Source organism: Culex quinquefasciatus, chromosome 3 (assembly GCF_015732765.1).
Source record: "Culex quinquefasciatus strain JHB chromosome 3, VPISU_Cqui_1.0_pri_paternal, whole genome shotgun sequence".
Taxonomy (NCBI): Eukaryota; Metazoa; Arthropoda; class Insecta; order Diptera; family Culicidae; genus Culex; species Culex quinquefasciatus.
In genome coordinates, this window is record NC_051863.1 from 80310701 (window position 1) to 80336366 (window position 25666).

The following is a 25666-nucleotide window of genomic DNA, read 5'->3' on the forward strand; positions in this document are numbered from 1 at the left end:
ACATCGAATTGGGGCAAAAAAGTAGAATTTGAAGTGGTGCACCAGAGCACCATCAGGAAGATGAGCAACTTTTTTTAAACCACAAAATCTCGTTTTCTTCAAATCTATTGGTTCATTTGTTTGAAAACGCTACGAAATGTGTTAAAAACTACTTATTCTTTGCTGTTAGACCATATTTCTGAAGTATTAACTACAAATTCTTAAATCTCTGCATTTTCAGGTTTCTTTGATTGGCTCATTCAAAACCCACAAACAACCATTTTCATGAAAATGAGGAAAATAATAAAATTATCGGTCTAATAACAATGTTTTGTCTTGTTTATGAATAGTCAAAACGTTTATAAACTTTTGTTTTGATAAAAATAAGCTTTTTCTGTAATTTAGAAAAAAGAGTTCCTGAATATTTAGTTGCTCATATGCCTAGGTGGTGCTCTGGTGCACCAAATGAAAAAGGTTGAAAAACACTTAAAACCTGTCCAAACTCACAATGTTATTCACAGGGTTCTTGTCCAAGGTTCAAATGATAGCAAAACATTTTTGTTTCATAAAATTTTGTGTTTGGTATTTTTACAGGCTTTCGAAAACAGGTCTTATTTATTTCCCTAAAATTGGCCCATTTTTGTTTACATTTCACACTGTAACTTTGCTTGTGCTTAACCAAATTTGATGAAATTTGGGGAGATGTTAGTATACATTCTACATGAACACCTGCAACTTAAAGCATCATGAAAAGTTGTGTCAGTTCCGAGATATTTGAGTTCAAAGTTTTGGTGCTCTGGAGTAACCATGGGCGTGAGAGGGTTAAATCATATACATCAACAAGAGTTACTTGCACACTTTTATTAGTGCTATTTATTACTTTGGAACAGTCAAAAACACTCTATGAGAGCTGTAAATCATGATCAAAGTGCTGATAGGCCGATAATAAAAATAGGCTGAGAAACGGTATATTTCCCCTACGAGGGTTTTAAAAACGCAACTCCCGAAAGTAAAAAGCAACAACAACGAAAACAACCGCAGTCTTCGGCTGTCAGACGAAAACTGTCACGGAACAAACATTTAATGAAATAATGGAAAATCGTGCAAGACGCCAAAACATTTCCGTTTTCCCTTTTGAAATAGAGTTATCTACGTGCGCATGTATTGTGTGTACGTACACGAAAAAGATTGAGGTTAAATATTGTACCGGCCAGCAAAAAAAACGGTGTGCTTGTGTGCGTGAGCTCGGGCTCTCAGTTTTGAGCTCGCTGTATCTTTTGACAGGAGCAAGATAGCACAATAGAGTTATCTACGTGCGCATGTATTGCGTGTACGTACACGAAAAAGATTGAGGTTAAATTTTGTACCCGCCAGCAAAACAAATGGGGTGCTAGTGTGCGTGAGCTCGGGCTTAGATAACTCTATAGAGCTATCTAAGCCCGATCTCACACACACTAGCACACCATTTGTTTTGCTGGCTGGTACAAAATTTAACCTCACTTTTTTCGTGTACGTACACGCAATACATGCGCACGATGATAACTCTATACTTTCTTCAGGAAAGATTTAGAGAATTTTCTCAATGTCAACGCTATTGTGTTGGTTAAAAAATTTAGAGGATAATAAAAATGATATAAATCAAAATGTTAAAAAGATGGTTTTCCCATACAAAATTGAAATGCACTGCGCAAAGTGTTGACGCAACCAATTGCTCCCAAATTTCGGAGAGTTGTTAAAAAGCCTAAAAGCAACTGAAAAAAAACATGTTCTGAAAAATCGACCTCTCGCGCCATCCTAGTGGACATATCTGTAATAAAGCAACCTTTTTCAAGTTATTATTGCCTTGATTTTTTTTTCCTTGGGCAAATTGCCAAGGACAAAAATCAAGAGGAACATTTTTTTTTTGGTTTTTGTAAAAGTTCAAAACACGATCGAGATTTCTAGTTAGTAAGATTACGACAAATACGATTGAAATTTTTAAAAAAGCTGATTTAAAAAAATAACATTTTTAAAAATTTAAAATGTGTTAAAATTTTGAATTTTTTGAAATTTTTAAAATTTTTGAAATTTCCGAAATTTTTGAAATTTTTTGAAATTTTTGAAATTTTTGAAATTTTGGAAATTTTGGAAATTTTTAAAATTTTTGAAATTTTTGAAATATTTAAAATTTTTAAAATTTTTGAAATCTTTAAATTTTTTGAAATTTTTGAAATTTTTGAAATTTTATAAATTTTTTGAAATTTTTGAAATCTTTGAAATTTTTAAAATATGTGAATTTTTTTAAATTTCTAGATTTTTAAAAAATTTTGAAAAATAATTTTAAAAAAAATAAAATTTTTGAAATTTTAAAATTTTTTTTAATTTTTTGGAATTTTCAAATTGAAATTTATCAAAGTACATTCATAAAAAAACAAAGCAGAACAATTGTTTTCAATATTTTCATACATTTATTTCATACAATGCAAAAATGGAATACAGAAATAAAATACATTTCATTCATAATAACAAATCTCCAGTCAAAGGCCTCTCCGTCAGTATCGTCCAGTCCAGTCCAGAAATTCGGCACCTGAAATGACAAAACGATACATTTGTAATTATTTGTAATAAATTATTTGTTAACGATATCAAAACTTACTTTACTAATCCATTCAATATTCATCGCATTTAATCATCATCGTCATCAATCGTCATAAATCGTCATCTGCAATTGCTAAAAACGCTCCAAACAAGAAACAGCTCATGAAACGAGAAAAACATTAAACAATTCAAACAAAAACAAGCAAACAAATAATAGCGCGTCGAAGCTGCAGAATCTGCGCAACCAGATTCGCGAGATTTGCGACGACGAGCTGCTCATGATGGCGCTGGACAGTTCGCTGCAGCCTGCGCCGACGACGACGGCGATGACGGAGAAGAGTGTCAACTCCTGTCCGCACCCTCGCCTAACTGGCTTACGAATGCCCACTCGCTGTACACGCGTCTGAATTTGATTTCCGGCCAGCTAATGCTTCCGCTGGAACATGTCCTGTTTGGGGCAATTAAGAATCTAATGGAGACGAAGCGGCAGGCCGCGAACCACTTTGTGACGATGATCTACAAGGAGGAGTTTCTAATGCTGCATCATTTGAAGAACGTCCGGAAAGTGCTGCCGACAATCTGAACGAAATGTTCGCCGTCTATCGGTCCTACATCGGAACCATCTACGATCACTCGTTCCAGACGGACGACAGCAAACCCTTCCGCGAGGGCGTCATTCGGCTGCTTAACCTGGTCCACATCGTGCGGGACGAGTGGAACATCAACGTGCTGTCTTGACTTTTAACATTAAAAAAAAGAATGCTATCCTCATTATAAACTTTTACAATGTCTTTCGTAACTAATCTTACATCAAACTCATCCATCTTTTGGAAAATAATGTGTGAATATTCCTTTTTTAAAGTACAACTTTTACAAATATTTTTACATGTGAAGCAAGTAGACATACAAACATTTTTTCTTATATGTAAACTAAGAGTAGATCGGCGATAAAAAACCTTTCCACAATAAGGACAGGTAACATTAGTAAAGTTTACATGTTTGCATTTGTGTGTTTTAAGAGAACTTTTTTAAAGGTTTTAAACATGTTTCACATGTATGGGTTATTAAACATTTTCCTGAAGGAAATTCCTTGACATGAGAGGCATATGAAAATTTAGTTACAATTTTACTACAAAAAGGACATTTATTATCTATAGGATGTTCAAAAAAAAATGCCCTCCTCAGCACGTTCCAGATCCGACCTTGGGTACACTCCAATTGAGTTCGCGGATCGAACTCACAGCCACTTATCAGAAAGGTCAAATGGAATCAAATCCAAATCGCCCGCTTAAATTCCTATTTTATCTTTTACTGCTTTCTGGCTCTTCTTACAAACACAAAATATGTTTATAAGCCTAGTTAAGAGAAATAAAAAATGATTCAGTAATTCGGTAATTTCGGAATACACCCTTCCGGCAGCAGCTGAAGATTCATGCAGTCCCACGTCGCATGTTCGGGTGTAGACCTACGGAAAATGTCTCGCCGTAAAGGGCGGAAGGCCGCTGCGGCCGCCGAAGAGGCCAGTACGGTCGAGGAGTTGGCCACTCCGCGTATGGACGAAGCTGACGTTGACCGGGTTGCGGGTGGCGGACGGGTTGACGGGGGTGATGTTTTGACCATTCCGATGAACCGGCGGATCCGGTTCCGGAAGCCCCGGTGGTAATTAAAATTCCTTTTCCTTTAAATAACTCTTTGGACAATACTGCGGCGGTTCCGATTCCGGAACCGCCCGTAGATCAAAATTCTACTTTGAATGATTTGTCTACTTCAGGGAGAATCGAGGGCCAAATCGATGAGATTACCGTTGCTCCGATACCGGATCCATCGGTCACGGAGCAAAATTTAAACGACGATTCTTTGGAAAATTCCGAACGACCGGTGGATCCGGTTGAGGAATCAACGGTAATCGATTCAGTTGAATGTTCGGAACCAACTACGGCGGCTTCCATCTTGGAACCGCCCGCAGAACGTTACGTTCGCAAAATTAGTTTGGAGGAAGTTCCGGAACAACCAAATTTAAAGGTATTTCCAAATTCAAAAAAATCCGTCCGTTTTTCAGATGAAGCCTAGGTTCAGGAGTTAACAGTTGAGGAATCCTCAATCCCGACTTTTTACACGGTTCTGGTTAAAGATTCCCCAAAATCTGTTCCGGAACGTCCCATTCTAAATTCAAAACAAGTAAAATATTTTTGGTGTTACACCTGTCAAAATTCTCGTACGAATTCTTTGCCCTGGTTGCTGCGATTGCGCTATTCAAAATTTTCGATTTGTTTTGTGGGTCGATGTTTTGCGCGGTTATTTGTTTGCTTGTTTTTGTTTGAATTGTTTAATATTTTTTCTGGTTTCATGAGCTGTTTCTTGTTTGGAGCGTTTTAGCAATTGCAGATGACGATTTATGACGATTGATGACGATGATGATTAAATGCGATGAATATTGAATGGATTAGTAAAGTAAGTTTTGATATCGTTAACAAATAATTTATTACAAATAATTACAAATGTATCGTTTTGTCATTTCAGGTGCCGAATTTCTGGACTGGACTGGACGATACTGACGGAGAGGCCTTTGACTGGAGATTTGTTATTATGAATGAAATGTATTTTATTTCTGTATTCCATTTTTGCATTGTATGAAATAAATGTATGAAAACATTGAAAACAATTGTTCTGCTTTATTTTAAGAATGTGGTGTGAATGATAAATTTCAATTTGAGAATTCCAAAAATTTCAAAAATTTTAAAAATTTCAAAAATTTTAAAAATTTTAAAAATTTCCAAAATTTTAAAAATTTCATAAATTTTAATAATTTTAAAAAAAAATTAAAAAATTTCAAAATTTAAAAAAAAATTAATCTTTTTAAAATTTTAAATTTTTCAAAAACTAAAAAAAAATGGCCCGCCGTGTCATCTTTTTGACCAATCGATATCGAAACGGTAAAATCAAAACCGTGCGACAACTCGTACGACGTGCGACATTTTTCAAACAGGGCGACAATCGACGGACTTTTCAGTCAGGTAAAATCGGCAAAGTGTGGTTTTCAGGCACAGTGAAAAATTTTCCTAGTAATGCAAACCATGAGCATGAGCATGAGCATGAGCATGGTTGACTGCCAATGAGCTGCTACTCCGTTATTGACAGATCAGCTGAAGTTAAACAATGAATCAAAAATGATCAGTGGGAGCCAACCATCCGTTCACTTTTTAACCTCTGAAGATCCCTACATTATTAGTCAATACCGGCGCCCTCCCAAGAAGCCTGCAGTTCAACGAAAGGGAGGAATGTTAGTCCGATAGTTGAAGTTGCAGACTCATCAAGCACACAGTTTTTCGCTATATACTTGTTGATACCGCTTGAGACCGTTGAATCCACAGCATCTCCTTCAAGCATCACGTGATTATTATTTTTTGGGTTAGTAGGATAAGGTATTGGCTTTTCGATGCCTCCCGAGCTACGATGCTATGGGGAGGACTTTCATAACAGACCCGTCGACGAGCCTTCCGAGCAACGATGCTATGGGAAGGTCTTTTTGGTTAACACACAAAGTCACTCACACACAATTATTTCACTCCACTATTAATTAATCCCAAATGTCAGTGCGTCTATCGATCATTATATAGAAATGGCTTTTTCACCATAAAAAATAAAACCTTATTCAAAAAACTAAATAAAATTTACCCGACGCCGTGCCTTCCGATCAACGATGATATAGGAAGGGCTTTGAAAATCACAAAACAATTAATTAAGATCACCAAAAACAATCACAAAAAACACCAATTACTCAACGAAAATTACGCTCAAGACACAAATAATTCAGTACGTCTTGCTATTATTCGATTACCACAATCACTCACCCCAAACGAACAGCGACACAAAAGCACACAAAAAAAATTAACCTGCATAATCACGACTTCACGTCCCCACTTCAAGCGCACCAATGATGCTATTATTCGATTACCACAATCACTCACCCCATACGAATAGCGACACAAAGGCACACAAAAAAAGGTGCAGGTGGTTATGTTCTACATGACCAATAAGACAAAGAACTTTGTACAAAACTTTAAAAAATCATTCTATTGTTATTTATATTTTTTAATTCTTTGCCAATTTATTTAATCCTTAATAATTAATATTAATTTAATGTCTTCAATCATTGACATCTCTGTGAAAATAAATTGCCAGAAAACGAAACTATTGCCAAAACAAGTATGGTTCAGAAAATGTCTATCCCCCCCAGAAAAAAACGGCATTTGGAAACCATGGACCTTACAACCACTATCGAAATGGCAAATTTCATGTCCAGTCTCAAAAACGATATTGCCCCAAGTCGCATGGTTCGATAAATGTCCCCGGTAGAACCTTCCCTCAGGGCAATGGCCACTCCAGTTTGTGGCCAATCCTGTCAAAATGGCCATTTTCATTACCAGTATCAAAAACCATGAATTTTGATACCCATATGCGACACCTAGTGTTGAGTAGCAGAACAGAGCGAAGAATGTCGATTGAAATTTCCGCCCTTTGAGGTTATGTATGCGAATTCTGTTTTGTTAAATTCCAGCGTTCAAAACAACTTTTGAGCAAAAATTCGAGCTGATACTTTGTTAACTTTTGATGCTCTATAATTTTAAACAATATTTTTTTTTCAAAATTATTTTTTTTTTCCAATTTTTTTTATTGCGTTAATTTATAGAGGGCAAAAAGTTTACACTCGTACTACTTGAATTTTTTCATAAAAGTCGTTCTAAGAGCTGTAAATTCAATTTTAAGTTTGCATTCCTATGCAATCGAACAGCGAAAATTTGAATCGTCTTTCTTCGATGCTTTGCGCCATCTGTCGGAATTTTTGTGCTTTTAATCGCGAATTGCACCAAGCCGCATGGTTCGATAAAAGTCCCTGGTGGAACCTTCCCCAGAGCACTGGCCACTCCGGGTGTGGCCAATATCCTACCAGATTGGTCCCAACCCCATTGCCCTAAATCATTCTGGTTTTCGGGTGACCGTCCAACAATCTTTATAGGAACAGAATTCCTCCCAAGTTGGTGCACAACCTGTGTCTATCAATGTGTGGGTTGTGTGTGTCTGAGAAATAAAATTACCACCGTGGATCCGTCTTTGACGAAACCTCGTAAGGTACTGAAATTTTCTGAGGCTATCTGTTAGCTTAAATAGTTCGCATGAAATGTGGCAACATGGTGCAAATTTTGCCTTGTCTTTTGCTTTCGTGGAACTGTCACGCGAGAATGTTGCACCACTGTTGCCACATTTCATGCGAACTATTTAAGCTAACAGATAGCCTCAGAAAATTTCAGTACCTTACGAGGTTTCGTCAAAGACGGATCCACGGTGGTAATTTTATTGCTCAGACACACACACCACATTGATAGACACAGGTTGTGCACCAACTTGGGAGGAATTCTGTTCCTATAAAGATTGTTGGACGGTCACTGAAAACCAGAATGATTTAGGGTTGGGACAATCTGGTAGGATATTGGCCACACCCGGAGTGGCCAGTGCTCTGGGGAAGGTTCTAACGGGGACTTTTATCGAACCATGCGACTTGGGGCAATATGGGTATCAAAATTCATGGTTTTTGAAACTTGTAATGAAAATGGCCATTTTGACAGGATTGGTCACACCCGTAGTGGCCAGTGCCCTGGGAAAGGTTCTACCGGAGGGGCATTAATCGAACCATGCGACTTGATGCAATATGGGTATCAATCAGCATACCCATATTACCCCTAGTCGTATAGTTCGGTAAATGTCCCCCCGGTAGGACCTTCCTCCAAGGCAATGGCCACTCCGGTTGTGGCCAATCCGGTCAAAATGGTCATTTTCATTACAAGTTTCAAAAACCATGAATTTTGATACCCATATTGCCCCAAGTCGTATGGTTCGATTAATGTCTCCCCGGTAGAATCTTCCCGAGGGCACTGGCCACTCCGGGTGTGGCCAATATCCTACCAGATTGGTCCCATTCCCATTACTCCAAATCATTCTGGTTGTCCGGTGACCGTCCTAACAATCTTCATTAGAACAGAATTCCTCCCAATGTAGTGCACAAACTGTGTCTTTCAATGTGTGCGTGTGTGTGTGTGAGCAATAAAATTACCACCGTGGATCCGTCTTTGATGAAACCACGGAAGGCACTGAAATTTTCTGAGGCTAAGTGCTAGCTTAAATAGTTTGCATGAAATGTGGCAACAGTGGTGCAACATTCTCGCGTGACAGTTCCACGAAAGCAGAAGGCAAGGCAAAATTTGTGAAGTGCTCTCAGCCAATCAGCAGCCGGGATTTTTCCTGCATTCATTTTTTATTTTCATCTTAATTTTTGAATACTTTAACAAAGTTTTATCAACTTTGTGAGGTAGTCAACTTGTACTTTAAGACTTCCCCTTTCGTTTGGTGGGTAAAACATAAAGATTGTTTGAATGGGGGGGAAGATATAAGCATTTGAAAAACGACAGAAAATCGTTACACTTTCGCTTCGCGAAATTTTGGATTGACACCCGTAGACAGTGCCCTTAGGACAAAGTTCTTTGTCAAAATTAATCTACATAATCACGACTTCGCGTCCCCACTTCAAGCGCACCAATGATGCTATTATTCGATTACCACAATCACTCACCCCATACGAATAGCGACACAAAGGCACACAAAAAAATTACCCTGCATATAATCACGACTTCGCGTCCCCCACCCGAACAGCGACACAAAAGAGACGGAAAATAACACGAAAAAACAGGACTGCGCGTCCACACAGGCACCGCACTACTGATCAAAAATTTTCCTAGTAATGCAAACCATTACCAAAAAGTATCAAGAATTTTGAAAAAATATTGTGAGGAGAGCAAAATTTATATCTTCGTACGAAAACTCAGGGTGGACGTCGCAACCTTAATTTGTTGGAAAAATTTACCTCCTTTATAAAGTTTTAAAAGTTAGAGCATAAAGAACTGATGAGTATGGAGGCTGAAAGTAAACTAAACGCAGTCTTTGTTTCAATATAGAGAAAGATGTGATCCAGCTGTTGCAGCTGTTCCAGTCGCATTCAAGAACAAAGCCAAACCCGTTTACTTTTTTCTGCTTTATTTTACTATTTTTTTATTCTTTTGTAGTACATTAAAGTTATCTTTAAATTATAGTATTTTTTTATGCATTTTTTGTTTAAATAAGATTTGCGTTCTGAACTGTTCTCTCACTTACTTTTCACTTGATTTTATCCATAGGTGTTGTTGCTTTTAATTGTTTGAAAGTAAAACGGTTTTGCATAGGTTTATTTCTTCTCCTATTTCACATCTGTGTGTGTGTGTGTTTTTCTATTGTTTTGCCTCTGGGCAAACTAACCTTTGTGTCTCTCTCTGTGTGTTTGTTTTTTTTTTTTTGCATATTGGGGTTAAACTTCTCTCGACACATTTTCACTGATACAATTACTTATGGTTTTTCCTGCTTGCAGTATATTTTCACTTTGACTTTCGGCGCGCGAAATCCCTGTCCTAGATGGTTCCTCCCGCCCAGCCTCTCGGAAGGGGAAGGGACCAATTTCAAACGATTATTTTTACAGCATTGTGTAGTTTGCTCTTGTTTTTTTTTGTTTTATAACGGTGTGTGTGTGTGTTTTTAATGAATTTTGTTTCGATAGATTTTCTTTTCACTTGTTATTAGTACTTGTGGTTAGTAATGATTTTTTTCTTTCTTTTTGTGGCTGGCAATTACGAGTTTTGACAGAGTGCACGCGTCACACTATTCATTCTGGTACTACGGAGCTTCCTGTTGTTGTTGTTTTTTTCTGCTGCTTAACCACCCACAGATAAGTAGACATTAGAATTGGGGTTTTTGTTTCTGTTTTCTTGGAAATTAGACGCATATTTTCACGGCTTATTTGATCGTCAACATTTTTGTTTTGGTTTTTTCTTGAAATTGATATTTTTTAACTAAACGGTAGCGACAATAGACAGCGATGGTGTGAAAAGGAGAAAAGAAGTGTTTCTGCGGGTGGTTTGCCTGGAAAGGATTAACACTACACCGATAGAAGCAGCAGCAACAGTGACGACGACGACGGCGGTTCGTACGGGAAATGGGCTAGTCGATAAAACTCTGCTCCACGCATGCTTTCACTCGCTTCTCGTACTCCCGGCGGTTCTCCTTGTACAGCTGAGCCGCCATCGAGTTTGCAGGTGAGTTTGGATTAGGATCACTGAGCAGCGACTGAAAGAGAGAAGCAAAGAGTTCAAATTCTGCGCTATCCCTGAACAATCGATCAAACTCACCTGTATGGAGGTCAGAATTGCTGACACATCGTACGTGGGACTCCATCTGTTCTGCAGAATGTCCAGACAGATGCCCCCGTCGGCGTACACGTTCGGGTGGAACATTTTCGACACGAAGCGAACCGTCGGCGGCTTGTTCGGGTACTCCTCGGTGAACTCTATCGTCAGCTTGAAGGTGCCGTCCTCGAACGGTGTGTCGTGCGGCCCAAAAATCACAGCATTCCAGATCATGATGTTGTTGTCCGTGGGCGCCCCGGACACTCCGGTCGGTGGGTCCTCCTGGAGTCTGAAACGAAAGATTGGAAACAGTCAGTACAAAAAATCCTAAACATTTCAACGCAAATCAATCCAGTTGGACGCCAAAACGGTCAAGCGTGATTCCTCCTCCCCGTTTGCGGTTGAGTTTTTTTTCGAAAAAAATAAAAATAAACTTTGCGCGATTGCACGTTTCATCACTGCGCGCTACGTGCGGTGGCGGCTTCAGCAAAACAAAGATTGTTATTTTATTTTCGCGTTTCCTCGCCCGCGTGTGCCCTGCACAGACACACGTACAGAAACCCACATAAAGAAGCAGATCGCGAGCGTTTTAGAAAACGTTATTTTCTATGTCAATGATGATGGTGTTTCGGTGCTAGATTAGACGAGCGCGCGAGAGGTTTTTCCCTCTTCAGTCTGTCTCAATGTGCACAATGTGGTAAGAAATTTAGTGCAGCCGTTGCGTCTGACCAAAAAATAAAAAGAACGCCAATGTCAATGTTGGGTAGGCGACGATACATTGCAGAAAGAAGACGCATGAAACGCATCCTGTGCATTGAGCATTTGATCTGAATGAGTCATTTTAGTAAAATGATCCGAAATCCTAAGAAAAACTTACAAAACCTTGCATGTCCTGTGATGGGTGGATTTTGTTTAACACTCTCGCCACCAAGCCTTGAAAAGATTTTAACGTTCCGTCTTTGTTTGTTTTCATCAATAATAGCTTCCGTATACAGAGCATTGAACGAACTATCTAACTCTTCAGAACGTCCTCCGATGTATGCCAAAAACCCTAATTCTCCAGTTAACGCTCCCCTCTAATAACGCCCACAAAGAGCGTAAATCGGGATGCCCTTACACCTACACCTAACACTTACTCTGAGTCAGTACGAGCAACACGCTAGAACACGTATTGAGTGTTTGTGCCAGGCATTCATAAACTTTGAAAAATACATATTTACATTTATACAAAAAAAGCTTGGATTATAGTAACGACAACTGATAGTGCAGATTAACACTTATTCAAATGAATAAAGAAGTAAATCAACAAAGAATATGCAAATGGTAAACAGAATTGATATTGATACAGGGAAACTATGGAACGGAATAGACGTTTACTCCTTATATTGGGGTCCTCCTTGCGGTTTCGTTAACGGATCCACAGGCGTGTATCGTTCTTTTTGCGACAAGACTCCGCCTCTCGGGTCTCCTAAGTGTGAAGGTAGGGCAAGGGGCGAGGGCAGCGAATACCTATGTTTACACTAAGAATATTTTGCGTCCACCTCGGGATTCGAACCGTTTTTAGCATCATTTGAAAGCGTTTGTTGTGATCTATCGACCAACTGCAAATTTTAACGTTTATTTTCATGTTTTTGAAGAGAAACATTAACCCTTGAAAACCACACATTTAGAACACATTTTTTACAGTTGTAAACAAACTCTGGTTCTCTCCAAGAGTATTTGCATATGTATTATTTACAAAATAACAAATTCAAGCACTGAAACCAATAGAACTTAAACTTTTTTTTCAGTTAAATTCAGGTGTACTACACTGCCGTTCTACGCATAATTGTCCCATGTCAGTTTTGGACGATTTTGACTTTATGACATTTTTAAGTTTAGTTTGATGTGTACTTTAAGAAAAACTAATAAAATCTGGTACTTTGTTCGGAAACTCATTAAAAACAACACCAAGTCTGTTTGTCCCATCGTTAAAATTCTACGCATAATTGTCCCACCAAGTATTTTCTTACACGGAATCATTAGTTTTACTAAGCATTATGTCTTGTTTACCTGTTGTATAGCAATAGAATCATAAATAAGGGAGATAAACTGCTAACTGGGGCGATTAGGGACACATAGGGCTAGTAGGAACCCACGGGACAAGTATGCGTAGAAACACAGAAATTGGTCGAAAAATTTCAATCGCGTTTTTCTCAGTTGCACTTTTTTGAACATGGGACAATTATGCGTAGAACGGCAGTACAATTGTGGTAAATACATAAAATCCCACAATTGTGGAACAGGTCAAAATCTAACTGTCATTTACTGGGTATTGTTTTCTCCTGAAATCTTCCCTATTGTTGAATCGTGTTTATCTGTTGCTATTTCTTTTGTCGCGATGTAACAAATTACAATAGTTTGATCCTAAGCAATTTATAAAAGTTTTTTCAAAAGTACAATAGTAACATTTGTGTTAATTCTTTAATCATTAGCCCGGGTCAAAAAAATTACAATTGCTCAAATCAAAAAGTATATGTGATTGCCCGAAAGAGTACTCAAAATGGGGCCTCCAGCCCAAATTTCAGCCCATTTGGTTGAAAATTGGCTTGCCTTGAGCAGGAACAAGTTTAAATGGGAATTAAATTTAATTTAACGACTTTTGCATACCATGGGGTCCAAGGGGATGGTCTGGGGAACAATTCCTCTGAAGGGTGCAAGATGATCCGAAGCCTCTAATTTTGCCTAGAAGCAGATTAATTCCGGCGTCGCCGAAATTCTCATGGTCCCAGCAAAATGCACAGGGATAAATCAAAGCACACTAAGAAGGCTGCCTTGATCAAAGGACGCCACATGTCAATCAGCCACCGCGTGGCAGGAGGGTTTCTCCAATTGTGGCTTTAAAAGTGATTCTGTCAATGTTATAACATTTCATTTAGTCAGATATTTGTGCAAAAACACTTTATAAACGTCAAATATCATTTTAAACCCTAATTTCCAGATACCCTCCTGCCACGCGGTGGCTGATTGACATGTGGCGTCCTTTGATCAAGGCAGCCTTCTTAGTGTGCTTTGATTTATCCCTGTGCATTTTGCTGGGACCATGAGAATTTCGGCGACGCCGGAATTAATCTGCTTCTAGGCAAAATTAGAGGCTTCGGATCATCTTGCACCCTTCAGAGGAATTGTTCCCCAGACCATCCCCTTGGACCCCATGGTATGCAAAAGTCGTTAAATTAAATTTAATTCCCATTTAAACTTGTTCCTGCTCAAGGCAAGCCAATTTTCAACCAAATGGGCTGAAATTTGGGCTGGAGGCCCCATTTTGAGTACTCTTTCGGGCAATCTCATATACTTTTTGATTTGAGCAATTTTAATTTTTTTGACCCGGGCTATTAATCATTCCATAAATTGAGTAAAGGTTCAAACTTCACTTGCTTAAGAAAAAAGTGAAGATTCAAAACAATGAACAGTGAAGGAAATATACTATGTAAAGAATCAATATTAAAAGAAAGATAGTGATTTGTGTAGTAGATGTAGAAATAAATAATAAAGGTTAGCTTAGATTGTATTAAGGGGTTACATACATGTAAATCGGCAAAAATGTCAGAGGTCGGTTTGAGCACACAATTAAACTTTTTCAAAATCTGTTTAAACATTCCAACGCCCAAGGCTCCAAAAAAGTTGGAACGGTAACTTCAACTCAACGGATCTCGGGCATAACCAACCAATCAAGATGATTCTTCTTTCCAGTGATTTGTTAGGATGTCTAGATGATTCTAGAACTTTGCAGAACTTAATTTGATCAAATCTGTAATTTTTGCGATAAAAAAACATTGTTCCAACTTTTTTTTTTGCGTACAAAAAAAATCGCCAAAAATTCCGCGGAGGCAGTCGTTTTGAAAAAAAGGTGGAACGATGTTTTCGGTCGCAGAAATTACAGATTTGATCAAATTAAGTTCTGCAAAGTTCTAGGATCATCTAGACATTCTTACAAATTACTGGAAACAAGAATCGTCCCGATTGGTTGAGTTATGCCCGAGAACCAGCGAGTTGAAGTTACCGTTCCAACTTTTTTGGGAGGCTTGGGCGTCCGTGTAAGTTGGACATGCGTTGGGCGTTCCAGTGTTAAGGGCATTAAAATATACATATCATCTATTAACAAAACAAATTTGAAGACATTTGGTTGTATCATTGCCGTGATATAGCTATTTGAAGTTAGCAGTTTCAGAAAACGGGTGCCACGATATCTCAACATTGCTTCGACCAAATCGGCTCAAAATTTTGGTAAAGACTCGTTAAACCGGTCCCATGTGCATGACGAAGGCCGATTTTCAAAAAGTTTATTTAAAAAAAAAGATAAAAATATTTTTCAGTTTTTCATATAAAAAATCGCCAGTTTTTTATTTTTGTATTTTTTGAAAATTCAAAATTTTAAAATCGGGCTGTCATGCACACGGGACATGTCTTGGGAGTTTTCACCCAAAATTTCAGCCAATTTGGTCAATCCCATCTCGAGATATCGTGGCACCCGTAAATCAACTTGGTGTTCAGAGAAAAACGCTCAGAATGTTAGACAGTTGGCTTTAGGCATGGCAAAATTCTGAGCATATATCGTCTCTAACTCATTTAAATCATGAAATATCTTCATGAAACTTTCAGGAGTGATTGAAAATCATCTTTTAAGTGGATTTAATAAATTTTCTGTAATATGAAAATTTGTGATTTTCTACATGTATGTAACCCCTTAAGGACAACTTATGGGGCAGATGAAATTATTCAAATAGATAGATAAAGAAAAGGCAAATGATAAACAGAATTGACATTGCTACCAAATTAAGGAAAAACTGTCAGTTTGTTACAGCAGTATTAGTTAGTCAAATATGGTGGAAAAGTGTTGAGAGTTAAAAGAATCAAGTGTTAATAAAATCAAACCCAAATTGTGGATAGTAAACAGAAGAATCAGTGAATAAGTTTGAATCAGTTGAGCAAAATAAAAACAGAAGATAGATGGTGGAAAATGGAAAGAATAGAAACTCCGTTCTGTGATGTCCAGGTACATCCACAGCAGTTGACTTAACATTCTGCGAATCAAAACAATACCGTCTACAATCACAAATTACTTCCCTGTCCCACATTGGCGCGCCCCTTTCTTTTAGCCGTCTCGACTCTAACCATCGCTGGTCAAAACTGTACGAGCCGTTTCCACAGGCCACCAGCAAGGTCATACTAGGTTCTGATCAAGATAATTCGGATGATCTAACAGAACTACGGATATAGTTAGTTGCGCTCCTTCCAGGCTGTTCCATACCTGGATGTCAACCGAAGAGCACGCAACAAGGTCAGTACCACTATTGGTCATTATTGGTCGAAAGAAAAGTTGGATTTTGCATCCTATTGACAAATCACCACAAAAGTGTTCCGAATATGTGGAATGACTGTTACTGTCCTTGTTCGCATAAATGTCCCAGTACTTCATGCACAAAATTTCAGTGCAAACAGTTGAAATTGTAAGCAGAATAAAAGATAAACTTATTTTTTTTTTCTTTTTTTGTTTTTGAGGTCACGGTCTTGAGCTGGCAAATGTTTACTTTTGGGTTTCTGAAATGGTGTTTGGCAAAATTCCCAGAAAATCTTAGTGCATCTCCAGCGCGGGTAGCAAACATCGAAGCAAATCAAATTTTCACCCGACGTCAACCCCACCGCGGTACCTGTCGCGGTAGCAAATTTGCTCTCAGTTCTTCGAGATTTCACTTTGCTACCCGGTAAATATTCAGCCCGTGTGGATCAATCGGTCCACGCACTGGACTCACAATCCAGAGGTTGCTGGTTCGAATCCCGCGGCGGGCACTCTAAAAATTCTAAGCGTAAATATGGGTATTCGGCGCCGTCGCTCCGTGCCGTACTCTTAAACACTTAGGAGCCCAGGGCGGCGAAGTCCTTGTAGTTAAAAGGAAGACGCTAGCGGTTGGTACTAACAATGGTGGCAGACAGCTATAAAGTCAAATTCGTTTTACATATTCAGCCTGTTTGAAAATTTTAAATGTTGAAAAAAATTCCAAAATTAAAAAAAAAGAAATATAGATTTATATTTTTTATTTTCTCATGTACTTGTTTAAAAATTAATTCTAGAAATATTCATTAAAAGTTGTTTGATTCATTATTTATCTAAAGGTGTGCGGAAGGCTAAGCTATTGCCAACTCAATATCCTTTATGCGTAACATCCCCCATACGAAATCTGTCCGTCTCCGTCGTCACAGGCGAATGAATGCGACAAGGTCGAATGGTTGCTCCCCGCTCGTTTGCTCGCGCATTGATATAATACAATACGGCAAGGAGGTGTGCGTCTCAACGAAACTTGAAGAAGGTGAGTTATAGAGCGCACAACAAACTGCTGCGATGAGGGATAGAGACGAGGAGGTTGATTGCAAAGAATCGCACCATATAGAGCAATAAGGGAAGTAAAGTACTATAACAAGAAGTAACGTCGTCATCGACCTGACGGGGGGAGAGGGAGGATGCTAGTCGGACCTGGTTTGGTCAGTGTGTCCTGGGGGTGGTAATGTGGCGACAGCAGCGCAGCTGTTTTGCGTCAAACGAAAAGAAAAATTGGAAAAACGGGGCCGCCTTTAGCGCTCCTCTACCATCACGATGAGCAAAACTTTCTCTTTAATTATTGATGCTTTGTTGTGAGTCAGTTGCCTCAGCTTAGGATTTTTCGCGATCATTCCGGGCGGACATTACTCATCGATTGATGAAAATTTTACCTTTTGAAATCCCTCATCAGTCGTCTGCGAGCTGGAGTTGACATTTTGTTTTTCCTTTTGGCCTAGCAGCTGCTGCTGGAGGTTACTTCCGGATGTCCTAATCCGATCTCCGCCACACGCAAGGAACGGGGTCAGTGGACGCGCTCAGCTGATAATCCTCCCAGTTATTGGCCTTCCTTCTTGCAGCAGGAAAATCCTCGGGACTTTTCTTTTCTTTATGTAATTTTGCTGCTTAGCTTCCTTCTTTTTACGGTGCTCTGCTCACACACACCCGGACGATCCACCACCGAATGTGGCAGCGTTTTTTTCCTTTTCGCGCTGGCAAAACTTTTCCGCGACTTTCCCAACTAATATCAGCACATTTCCCGACCCGATTCCGTGTGTTGTGCCCGTGCGGGAACCGTTTTCGTAAATCCGAACGAAAAAAAACTCGCCAAATGACCCGGACTTGGCGATGGATTAGCAAAATATAACTCTCGCGAAAGTGACGTTTTGTGCTGACTCCTTCTACTCGCGACGACGACGACGACGACGACCCCGAGCTGCTAGCTGTTTGCCCTGCAAGAAAAATTACGTCCGTCGATTCGATACGCTCGTGCAGTTTGGTCGATGAACGTTTGACGTTTGACAGCTATGATGAGTAAAGAAGTAAAGAAGCGCACTGTCAACGAGAAATTGACATCTGTCATGGTAAACTTCACAAAAATTTTAACAGTTGTTGTTGTTATTGTAGCGCTAAAAGGTGATGGGTTATTTCTTTATGTCGACTCGTGGTGTAGGCACTCAAAAGCCACTGCACTAAACGAGAAAACAAAAACCAGATTTTATTTTATTTTATCAAGATGTCAAATCCACAATATTAGGTTTTACAGCGTGAAGTCACGAGCGCACATGCACGCAGAAAAATAAGGCATATTTGAATCAACAAAACGTTTTGTTGATTTGAAAATCATATTTTTTGTTGAATCAACGCTAAACGTCAAAGCAGCTTTTTCTAAACAACAAAAGACTTTTGTGGAATCGAGAAAATCAAGGTTTGTTTCAACGCAAAATCGGCGTTGATTATATTCAACAAAAATTTTGTTGATTCAAACCTGGTACAGGCTGATTCTACAAAACTTTTTTCTGCGTGTGCACACACATTGCAAAAATGTAAACAGTGCAGCCAAGCTGTCAAATTGCTAACCTCCAAATCGAGTCGGCGTAAAACCTAATTTAGTTTATAACGTGAAGACTTCCATCATTGTCATGATTTTTCGTTCAAAGATATAAATTTTGCGTCGCTTTCAATATTTTGACAAAATTCCTTCTACAAGTTGTTTAGAATAGTGCCCTACACATGCTGATTCCTTTTGGTAACGATTATCCCATTCCTTGTTAACGTGAAGACTTCCATCATTGTCATGATTTTTCGTTCAAAGATATAAATTTTGCGTCGCTTTCAATATTTTGACAAAATTCCTTCTACAAGTTGTTTAGAATAGTGCCCTACACATGCTGATTCCTTTTGGTAACGATTATCCCATTCCTTGTTAAGTTATGGAAATCGTCATTAATCAATGATTACCAACTAGGACGTCAATGACTGTGCCACAAAATTATATAAATTTTGAAGCACAATTGATTAAGATCAAAAATTCTTTCATTGGCTTCAAGAAGGCAACAACCGGCACATGCTGATTCCTTTTGGTGCTAAAATTCGTTAAATTGAATTTAATACAGAATATTTTATAGTGATGATCAATTTTCTTCAAAAATGATCAACGGCTTCACCTTAAGATATGGAAAACGTCATTAATCGATGATTGCCAACTAGGACGTCAATGACTGTGCCACAAAATTATATAAATTTTGAAGCACAATTGATTTAGATCAAAAATTCCTTCAGTGGCTTCAAGAAGGCAACAACCGGCACATGCTGATTCCTTTTGGTGCTGAAATTCGTTAAATTGAATTTAATACACAATTTTTTTTAGTGATGATTAATTTTCTTTGAAAATGATCAACGGCTTCACCATAATAATACCTGTCGTTACCACTGAAAAACATTGAATTTTGTCTCGAAATGATTGATTTTTACTAAAAAATAAATATAGACACATTCTGCTGTGAAGTTACAACGGTTTGGCGTTTTTTTTTGTTCAGTTTTTTTTAATGTATCTCGAAAATTTCAAAGAAATCACCTCAATATTTTTAACAGATCCTGAAAGTACGGGACCATCCATAAACCACGTGGACACTTAAGGGGGTATGGCGACTGTCCACGATCCATACAAAAAGATTTTTGTATGGACAATTGTCCACGAAGGGGGGTAACAGATTCCCAAAAAAGTGTCCACGTGGTTTATGGATGGTCCCTACGTTAAATTTGCCATAAGAATCCACACAAGGCTAAGGATTCAATGTTTCGGTTGTTGTTCAAGCGAATATGCAGCGTGACGTTACAACGGTGGAGTATTTTGTTCCATCAATATTTTTTTAGAAAAGGTTGCGATCTCGGTTGCGATTCTGCTCTACTAATCAACATAAACTAGACTTTTTATGTTTTTGCCTTTCTTACTAAAGAAAGGTATAGGTTTTACTTTATGGCTGGGCAATGCCAGTGGTCATCATTTCCATCTTTTTAACGTAAAATTGACTGCTGAGTCAAATGCCATCATTAGTTTTTGAAAAAAAAGTTAAGTATTTTTTGCAGCCGCTGTTTACATTTCGTGACGTTACGTTGAAACTCAAGGTGGTGGCTTTTTAGTTTGTGTCTCGAGTGGTGTTACTGGTATTTCCCGAATAAAAAAAGAAACAGGGTGCAAAAAGCTGTATTTCATCATCAAATGTGGACGGTAGATGTTACATTCAGTTCTCTTGCTTACTAAATATCGATAAGTTTAAAATGAGTTGTCCAAGTTTAAAATATGAGTTATAAATTTGTACGGCTATATCTGTCAATTTTAAGGCAATTTACTGGAATGGACATTGACATGGAAGTGTTTGATTCGACCAGAATCAAACTGGCATGTTAAGTTTCTCTAAACTGTTATTCTAAATAGAGATTCTCTAATATCCTAATATTTCTAGCAAATCGTTTTTGTGCTAGCGAAGACGTTGACTGCTTCTGTGAAATTCTGTACACAGATAGGTTCTAAAGTGTTTAAACATACTTTGATGCATATTGCGGCACTTTTGCTTAAGGCATAAGCAGTTCAATGTTGGGTGATTGCATTGCAACAAATATTTGGTACTGCGAGAAAACACACATCCAGCAGTAGATCTGAAAAGAAAGATTGATGTGAAAACACATACACTGAAAACTCGATGGTTTGACATCGAACGGGGTTACTTTTTAGTTTGGCACCCTCTTTACACGGAGCTCACACACACTACCCAACGTTTGCTTTAATAGTGTCTGTGAGCGCCGTGTAGAAAGTGACAGTTCATTACTTTTTAGTTTGACTTTGTGAAACCACATTGCCTCAAATATGATCATTTACTTACGTTATATGCCATCCAAACCCATAAGATTAAACTGGACAGTGTTTGTTGAAGCTGAAAATACAAACTATGACTCGCTATTCAAAAATTGAAACACTAACTACTTACATAAATATAGTATCCTCCAATCAACCACAGGCCAAAAACAAACTGGAATAGAATGGCAATACCGAAAAGGATCAACCACGGAAGCATCCAGCCACGAGTTGTCGTTTTCAACGAGTACCAGATACCGAACGAGGACAAAATCATCAGAATAAAATAGGAAATAAAGAATCCTCCAACAACTTGCATCGAGTCGCGGATATCCGTTTCGAACAATGGAGAATACAGCTGAGATGAATCACCTCCAACCATCATGTATGCGGTCTAAAAAAAAGTTCAAATATCGTTAAATAATATAAAAAAAAAAAACAAAATAATTCTCATACCATAGTTATCAGCACGATGCACATTGCTACGGTGTAGACGGCGATCGCATAGCTGCCCGTCTTTACGGAATTGCTCCAGATGCAGGGAGACCAACAGGATTTTAGCCAAACCATTTTCTGGAAGACGCAAAACTTAAAAATGCAAAGATCGAGTTTGATCATAAAATAGGTCGACATAAGCCAGACCGATCTGCTACGTGACGCCCGTCAGTGTGGCACGCCCAGTTAATGAGTATATGAGTTTTCCATGAACAATTTTCCCCTAATGCTGAAAAAATGGACTTAACAACATCTTGTTACGGAACTTTCATACTTACAGCACAAAATGATTGAATACCGAGTCACTAATTCAAAAAATACTTGAAAATGCAGAGCACCGTACGCTTGCGTATCACGATCTTGTAAACAAATTATTATTTCATTTGGCTGCGACGAGTCGACATTCACTTGTATCGACTTCTGTAAAAAAGACTGGCGCATTACGTGCGGAAAGGTTGTTATGAAAAGATGGGAACGCACGATGGGCAGGCTTGATACGGAAAGGCGGGAATAAGCGTTTGTTTAATAAAACCAAATCATTAAATAATAACATGAAGCCAACAATATTTAAATACCTTACGCCCTTCTCAAATGTTATTTTCGAGTACTATTGGCTCCATATACACAAAAATGGCTTATATAGGCCTAGTATAACATGCCTGAAAATTTTCATTGAAATCGGAGAGAGTCGGGTACAAAAGTACTATCCAGGATTTAAGCGAAGATGGCGTTCGAATGGTGAACGCCAGAAATGTCAAAATCGCACAGTGGTACCAACATTGCGAAAAATGTGTACCATGGCATGACCACCACATTTTTTTTTTCTAATGTTGGTACTACTGCGCGATTTTGACGTTTCGGGCGTTTACCATTCGAACGCCATCTTTGCTTAAAAACTTGGATAAAAATTCCTGATTTGAGCTGGAATGGAGCACCAGATTCGAGTGGTAGAAATGACAGTTCTCCCATAAGGAATACATTGTAGAAAAAAACCAAAAACTGTTCGAATGACTTTCTTTTGCAACTTGAAGCGTCCAAATCCGTCCACTACAGCCCGATCAATCAATCAAACTTAGTAGATTAATGATGTGTACGGACAATTTTGTGGCCTCAATTTAGGACTTTTATTAGTAAATTATTTTTGTAATTTTTTCATTACAATTTTCTAGCAAATCAATGTCAGGGTCGTAATGAGGACATTCTCCCGCGACGATCGATGTAAAAGTTGGAACTTTACTAAAAAAATTGGGATTATAACAACGAATAATGTTTCCGTACAGGGCTGTACGGACAATTTTTTGATACACTGTATTTTTTTAAACGAAGCCCGTCTAGAGGCATGGTTAAGTTTTAGATGGCCAACTGATTTGAATAATTTGTTTCACAAGAAATATAATTTTTTAAATAAATTTTGATACTTTTGATTCCGATTTCTTTTGAAAAAAGTAGGTAATTTAAGATAATATTTTTTTATTAACACTTCAAAACACAAGGCTACAAACCTTGGCACGGTTTCTTTAAATAGGGAAAATTTGTGTATGTTTGGCAGATTAGAAATTTAATCCTGTTTCCATCCAACCGCCGTTTTTTCGGTACATAAACTGCCGTTCCAAGCATAATTGTTCCATGTTATTTTTTGAAGTATACAGTATGTAAAAAAAGTATTTACACCCCTTGGGCACAATGCACATTTTGTGATGAAACATGTTAACAATTTAAAGTTTAACAGAAACCTAGTACTACGTTTTGTTCAGAAACTCATGCCGAACATTTTGCTACAAAAAGCTCATGAATAGATGATTTCTATAAAAAGTTATATAACAAACACTGTTACAAAAATCAAAAAAGGTGCAAAAAAAGTGTGTACACCTTTCGACAAATTAACATAAATAAAGTTATTTGTTGACAAATCACCTTAAATCCAGTCTCCCAACGCCAAATAGGCAACCTTGACTGATTAAAAAAATAATATGGATTGAATGTAAAGTTAACTAACTACTTAGTAAAAAAGTTTATATAACTCTATAAATTCTATTAAAACTTATCCAAACTGAATTTTGCAAATTTTTAATTTAACTAAATGTCAATATATTGCCATAGAATTGCAAAATAAACATTTAGGAGTGGGTATAACACCGTTTTGGGGATCTTTGCATCGATAGAATACATTTTTCGTTGGAATTTCGTACCAACCCGAAATTACGTCGTCAGAAAATCCGCCGGCATCCGAACCGGTCCACGATTCACAAGTCAACCTTTGTGGAATCGGAAAGGACATAAAATTTCCGAACTTTTGATACCCAAACATCTAGGGTTTCTATAAAACTCACGTTTTTAAATACCTAGGTAAAAACGTTGTTATGGTTTCGTTTGAGCAACCTGCCAAAAAATGTATGGACTTTCGTAATTTTTGTTCTCGTGGATCAAACTTACTTTTTGCTCAGGTATTTAAAAACGTGGGTTTTAAAGAAAACCTAAATGTTTGTGTATCAAAAGATCGGAAATTTTGTGCCCTTTCCGATGCCACATAGGTTGACTTGTGAATCGTGGACCGGTTCGGATGCCAGCGGATTTTCTGACGACGTAATTCCAGGTTGGTACGAAATTCCAACGATAAATCTATTCTATCGATACAAAGACCCCCAAAACGGTGTTATACCCACTCCAAAATGTTTATTTAGCAATTCTATGGTAATATATTGACATTTAGTTAAATTAAAAGTTTGCAAAATTAAGTTTAAATAAGTTTTATAAACTTTTATACTAAGTAGTTAGTAAACTTTATATTCAATCCAAATTATTTTTTTAATCAATCAAGGATGTCTATTTGGCGTTGGGAGACTGGATTTATGGTGATTTGTCAACAAATAACTTTATTTATGTTAATTAATCGAAAGGTGTTTTTGCACCTTTTTTATTTTTGTGATAGTATTTGTTATATAACTTTTTATAGAAATAATTTTTTCATGAACTTTTTGTAGCAAAATGATCGGCATGAGTTTCTGAACAAAACGTAGTACTAGGTTTATGTCAACATTAAATTGTTTACATGTTTCATCACAAAATGTGCATAGTGCCCAAGGGGTGTAAATACTTTTTTTTACATACTGTACATACTGTATAGATGGACCCTCAAACTCAACCCAATTACGATACATCTCTGCGATACGGCTTTACGCAGTAGGCCTGGCCGCTTTAACGCTTGTGATGTTTCAATGCATTCCGATGCAATGGCGCACTACAAATGTTAATAAATTACAAAAGAATGCTAGGCGTCATCTAACCTAAGGCACTCTCTAGGATCCCTTCGAAAGATTGGCTGCGCTAGGGTCTGATAAGATTAGATTAGATTAGATACTGTATAGATGGACCCTTGAGTAATGGATGATAAATAACCTGCGAGTTGAAGTTACCGCTCTAACTAATTTCGCGTTGTTCATTCTTCACATATTTGGGGTGACAGTGCGTCAACGTTAATCTCTGGAATATATAAGCACGAAACTCAAAGTTCAAAAATTCCAATTGTTTAAGAATTTTATAATTTTTCTTTATTCAATACTTTGACCAATCCTCTCACAGCACCGCGCGAAAACTTCTTTGGAGGGTCCGCTTCCGATGCCGGGGGGACACCGGGATCAACAACAACAACGCTAGGCGCAAACTCTCTTCAGCATCAGGCGCGCGCGCTCAGCTCAGTTTAGTTTGGTTTAGTCTCTCGCGCAGTACAGACAGAACACAACCTCCTTGCGGGTTTGCTGCGCGTACAGAGAGCGCTTTTCAGTTAGTTGGTCTTGCTCAGCGGTGGAGTCTGCATGTGGATTAAAGTTCGCGCCGGAGTCCTGTCCTGTGTTGATCGGGTTGCGGTCTGCGCGTGCGGCTGGCTTATTTACTTGCGCTTAAGCGTGCGACCAGAACACACGCCAATCGAAAGTATCGCGGCGAAAAGTGTTCTTCGATTTCTCTGCTTTCGTCTGCTGCGAGTCCCCGCGAGGGAATAAATTATTTGATAATAACAACGGAACGGAAAGTATTTATGTGATCGCATTTGGATGTTCCGGCGAAGACAGGGCGGATAAGAAGTGGATAACTTAAACTGCGCGAGGGAATTAAATTCGACGCTCTCGTTGACGAATGATTTTCTGC

General features: G+C 38.2%; 2 protein-coding genes and 2 long non-coding RNA genes across 4 annotated transcripts; 1 reads left to right on the forward strand and 3 right to left on the reverse strand.

Annotated features, from left to right (window-relative positions):
* Nucleotides 1-2415: 2415 nt before the first annotated feature.
* LOC119770753 lies at nucleotides 2416-4227 on the reverse strand. Its single transcript, XR_005278981.1, has 2 exons — nucleotides 2615-4227; nucleotides 2416-2545 (listed from the first exon to the last, which is right to left on the reverse strand). It is a non-coding gene; the product is annotated as an uncharacterized LOC119770753 (long non-coding RNA).
* Nucleotides 4228-4845: 618 nt separating this feature from the next.
* LOC119770752 lies at nucleotides 4846-5215 on the forward strand. The gene is made up of 2 exons (XR_005278980.1): nucleotides 4846-5007; nucleotides 5077-5215. It is a non-coding gene; the product is annotated as an uncharacterized LOC119770752 (long non-coding RNA).
* A 4410-nt stretch (nucleotides 5216-9625) lies between these two features.
* Nucleotides 9626-18200, reverse strand: LOC6035855 (ubiquitin-conjugating enzyme E2-17 kDa). Its single transcript, XM_038263503.1, has 3 exons — nucleotides 17568-18200; nucleotides 10824-11109; nucleotides 9626-10761 (listed from the first exon to the last, which is right to left on the reverse strand). The coding sequence occupies exons 1-3, from the start codon at nucleotides 17609-17611 to the stop codon at nucleotides 10636-10638; spliced, it is 456 nt and encodes a 151-aa protein (XP_038119431.1). The 5' UTR covers nucleotides 17612-18200; the 3' UTR covers nucleotides 9626-10635.
* A 2156-nt stretch (nucleotides 18201-20356) lies between these two features.
* On the reverse strand, nucleotides 20357-21958 carry LOC119770634. Its single transcript, XM_038265890.1, has 5 exons — nucleotides 21802-21958; nucleotides 21485-21601; nucleotides 21162-21422; nucleotides 21057-21107; nucleotides 20357-20832 (listed from the first exon to the last, which is right to left on the reverse strand). Exons 2-5 carry the CDS (start codon nucleotides 21596-21598, stop codon nucleotides 20749-20751), a joined length of 510 nt encoding a protein of 169 aa, XP_038121818.1. The 5' UTR covers nucleotides 21599-21601; nucleotides 21802-21958; the 3' UTR covers nucleotides 20357-20748.
* Nucleotides 21959-25666: the final 3708 nt, after the last annotated feature.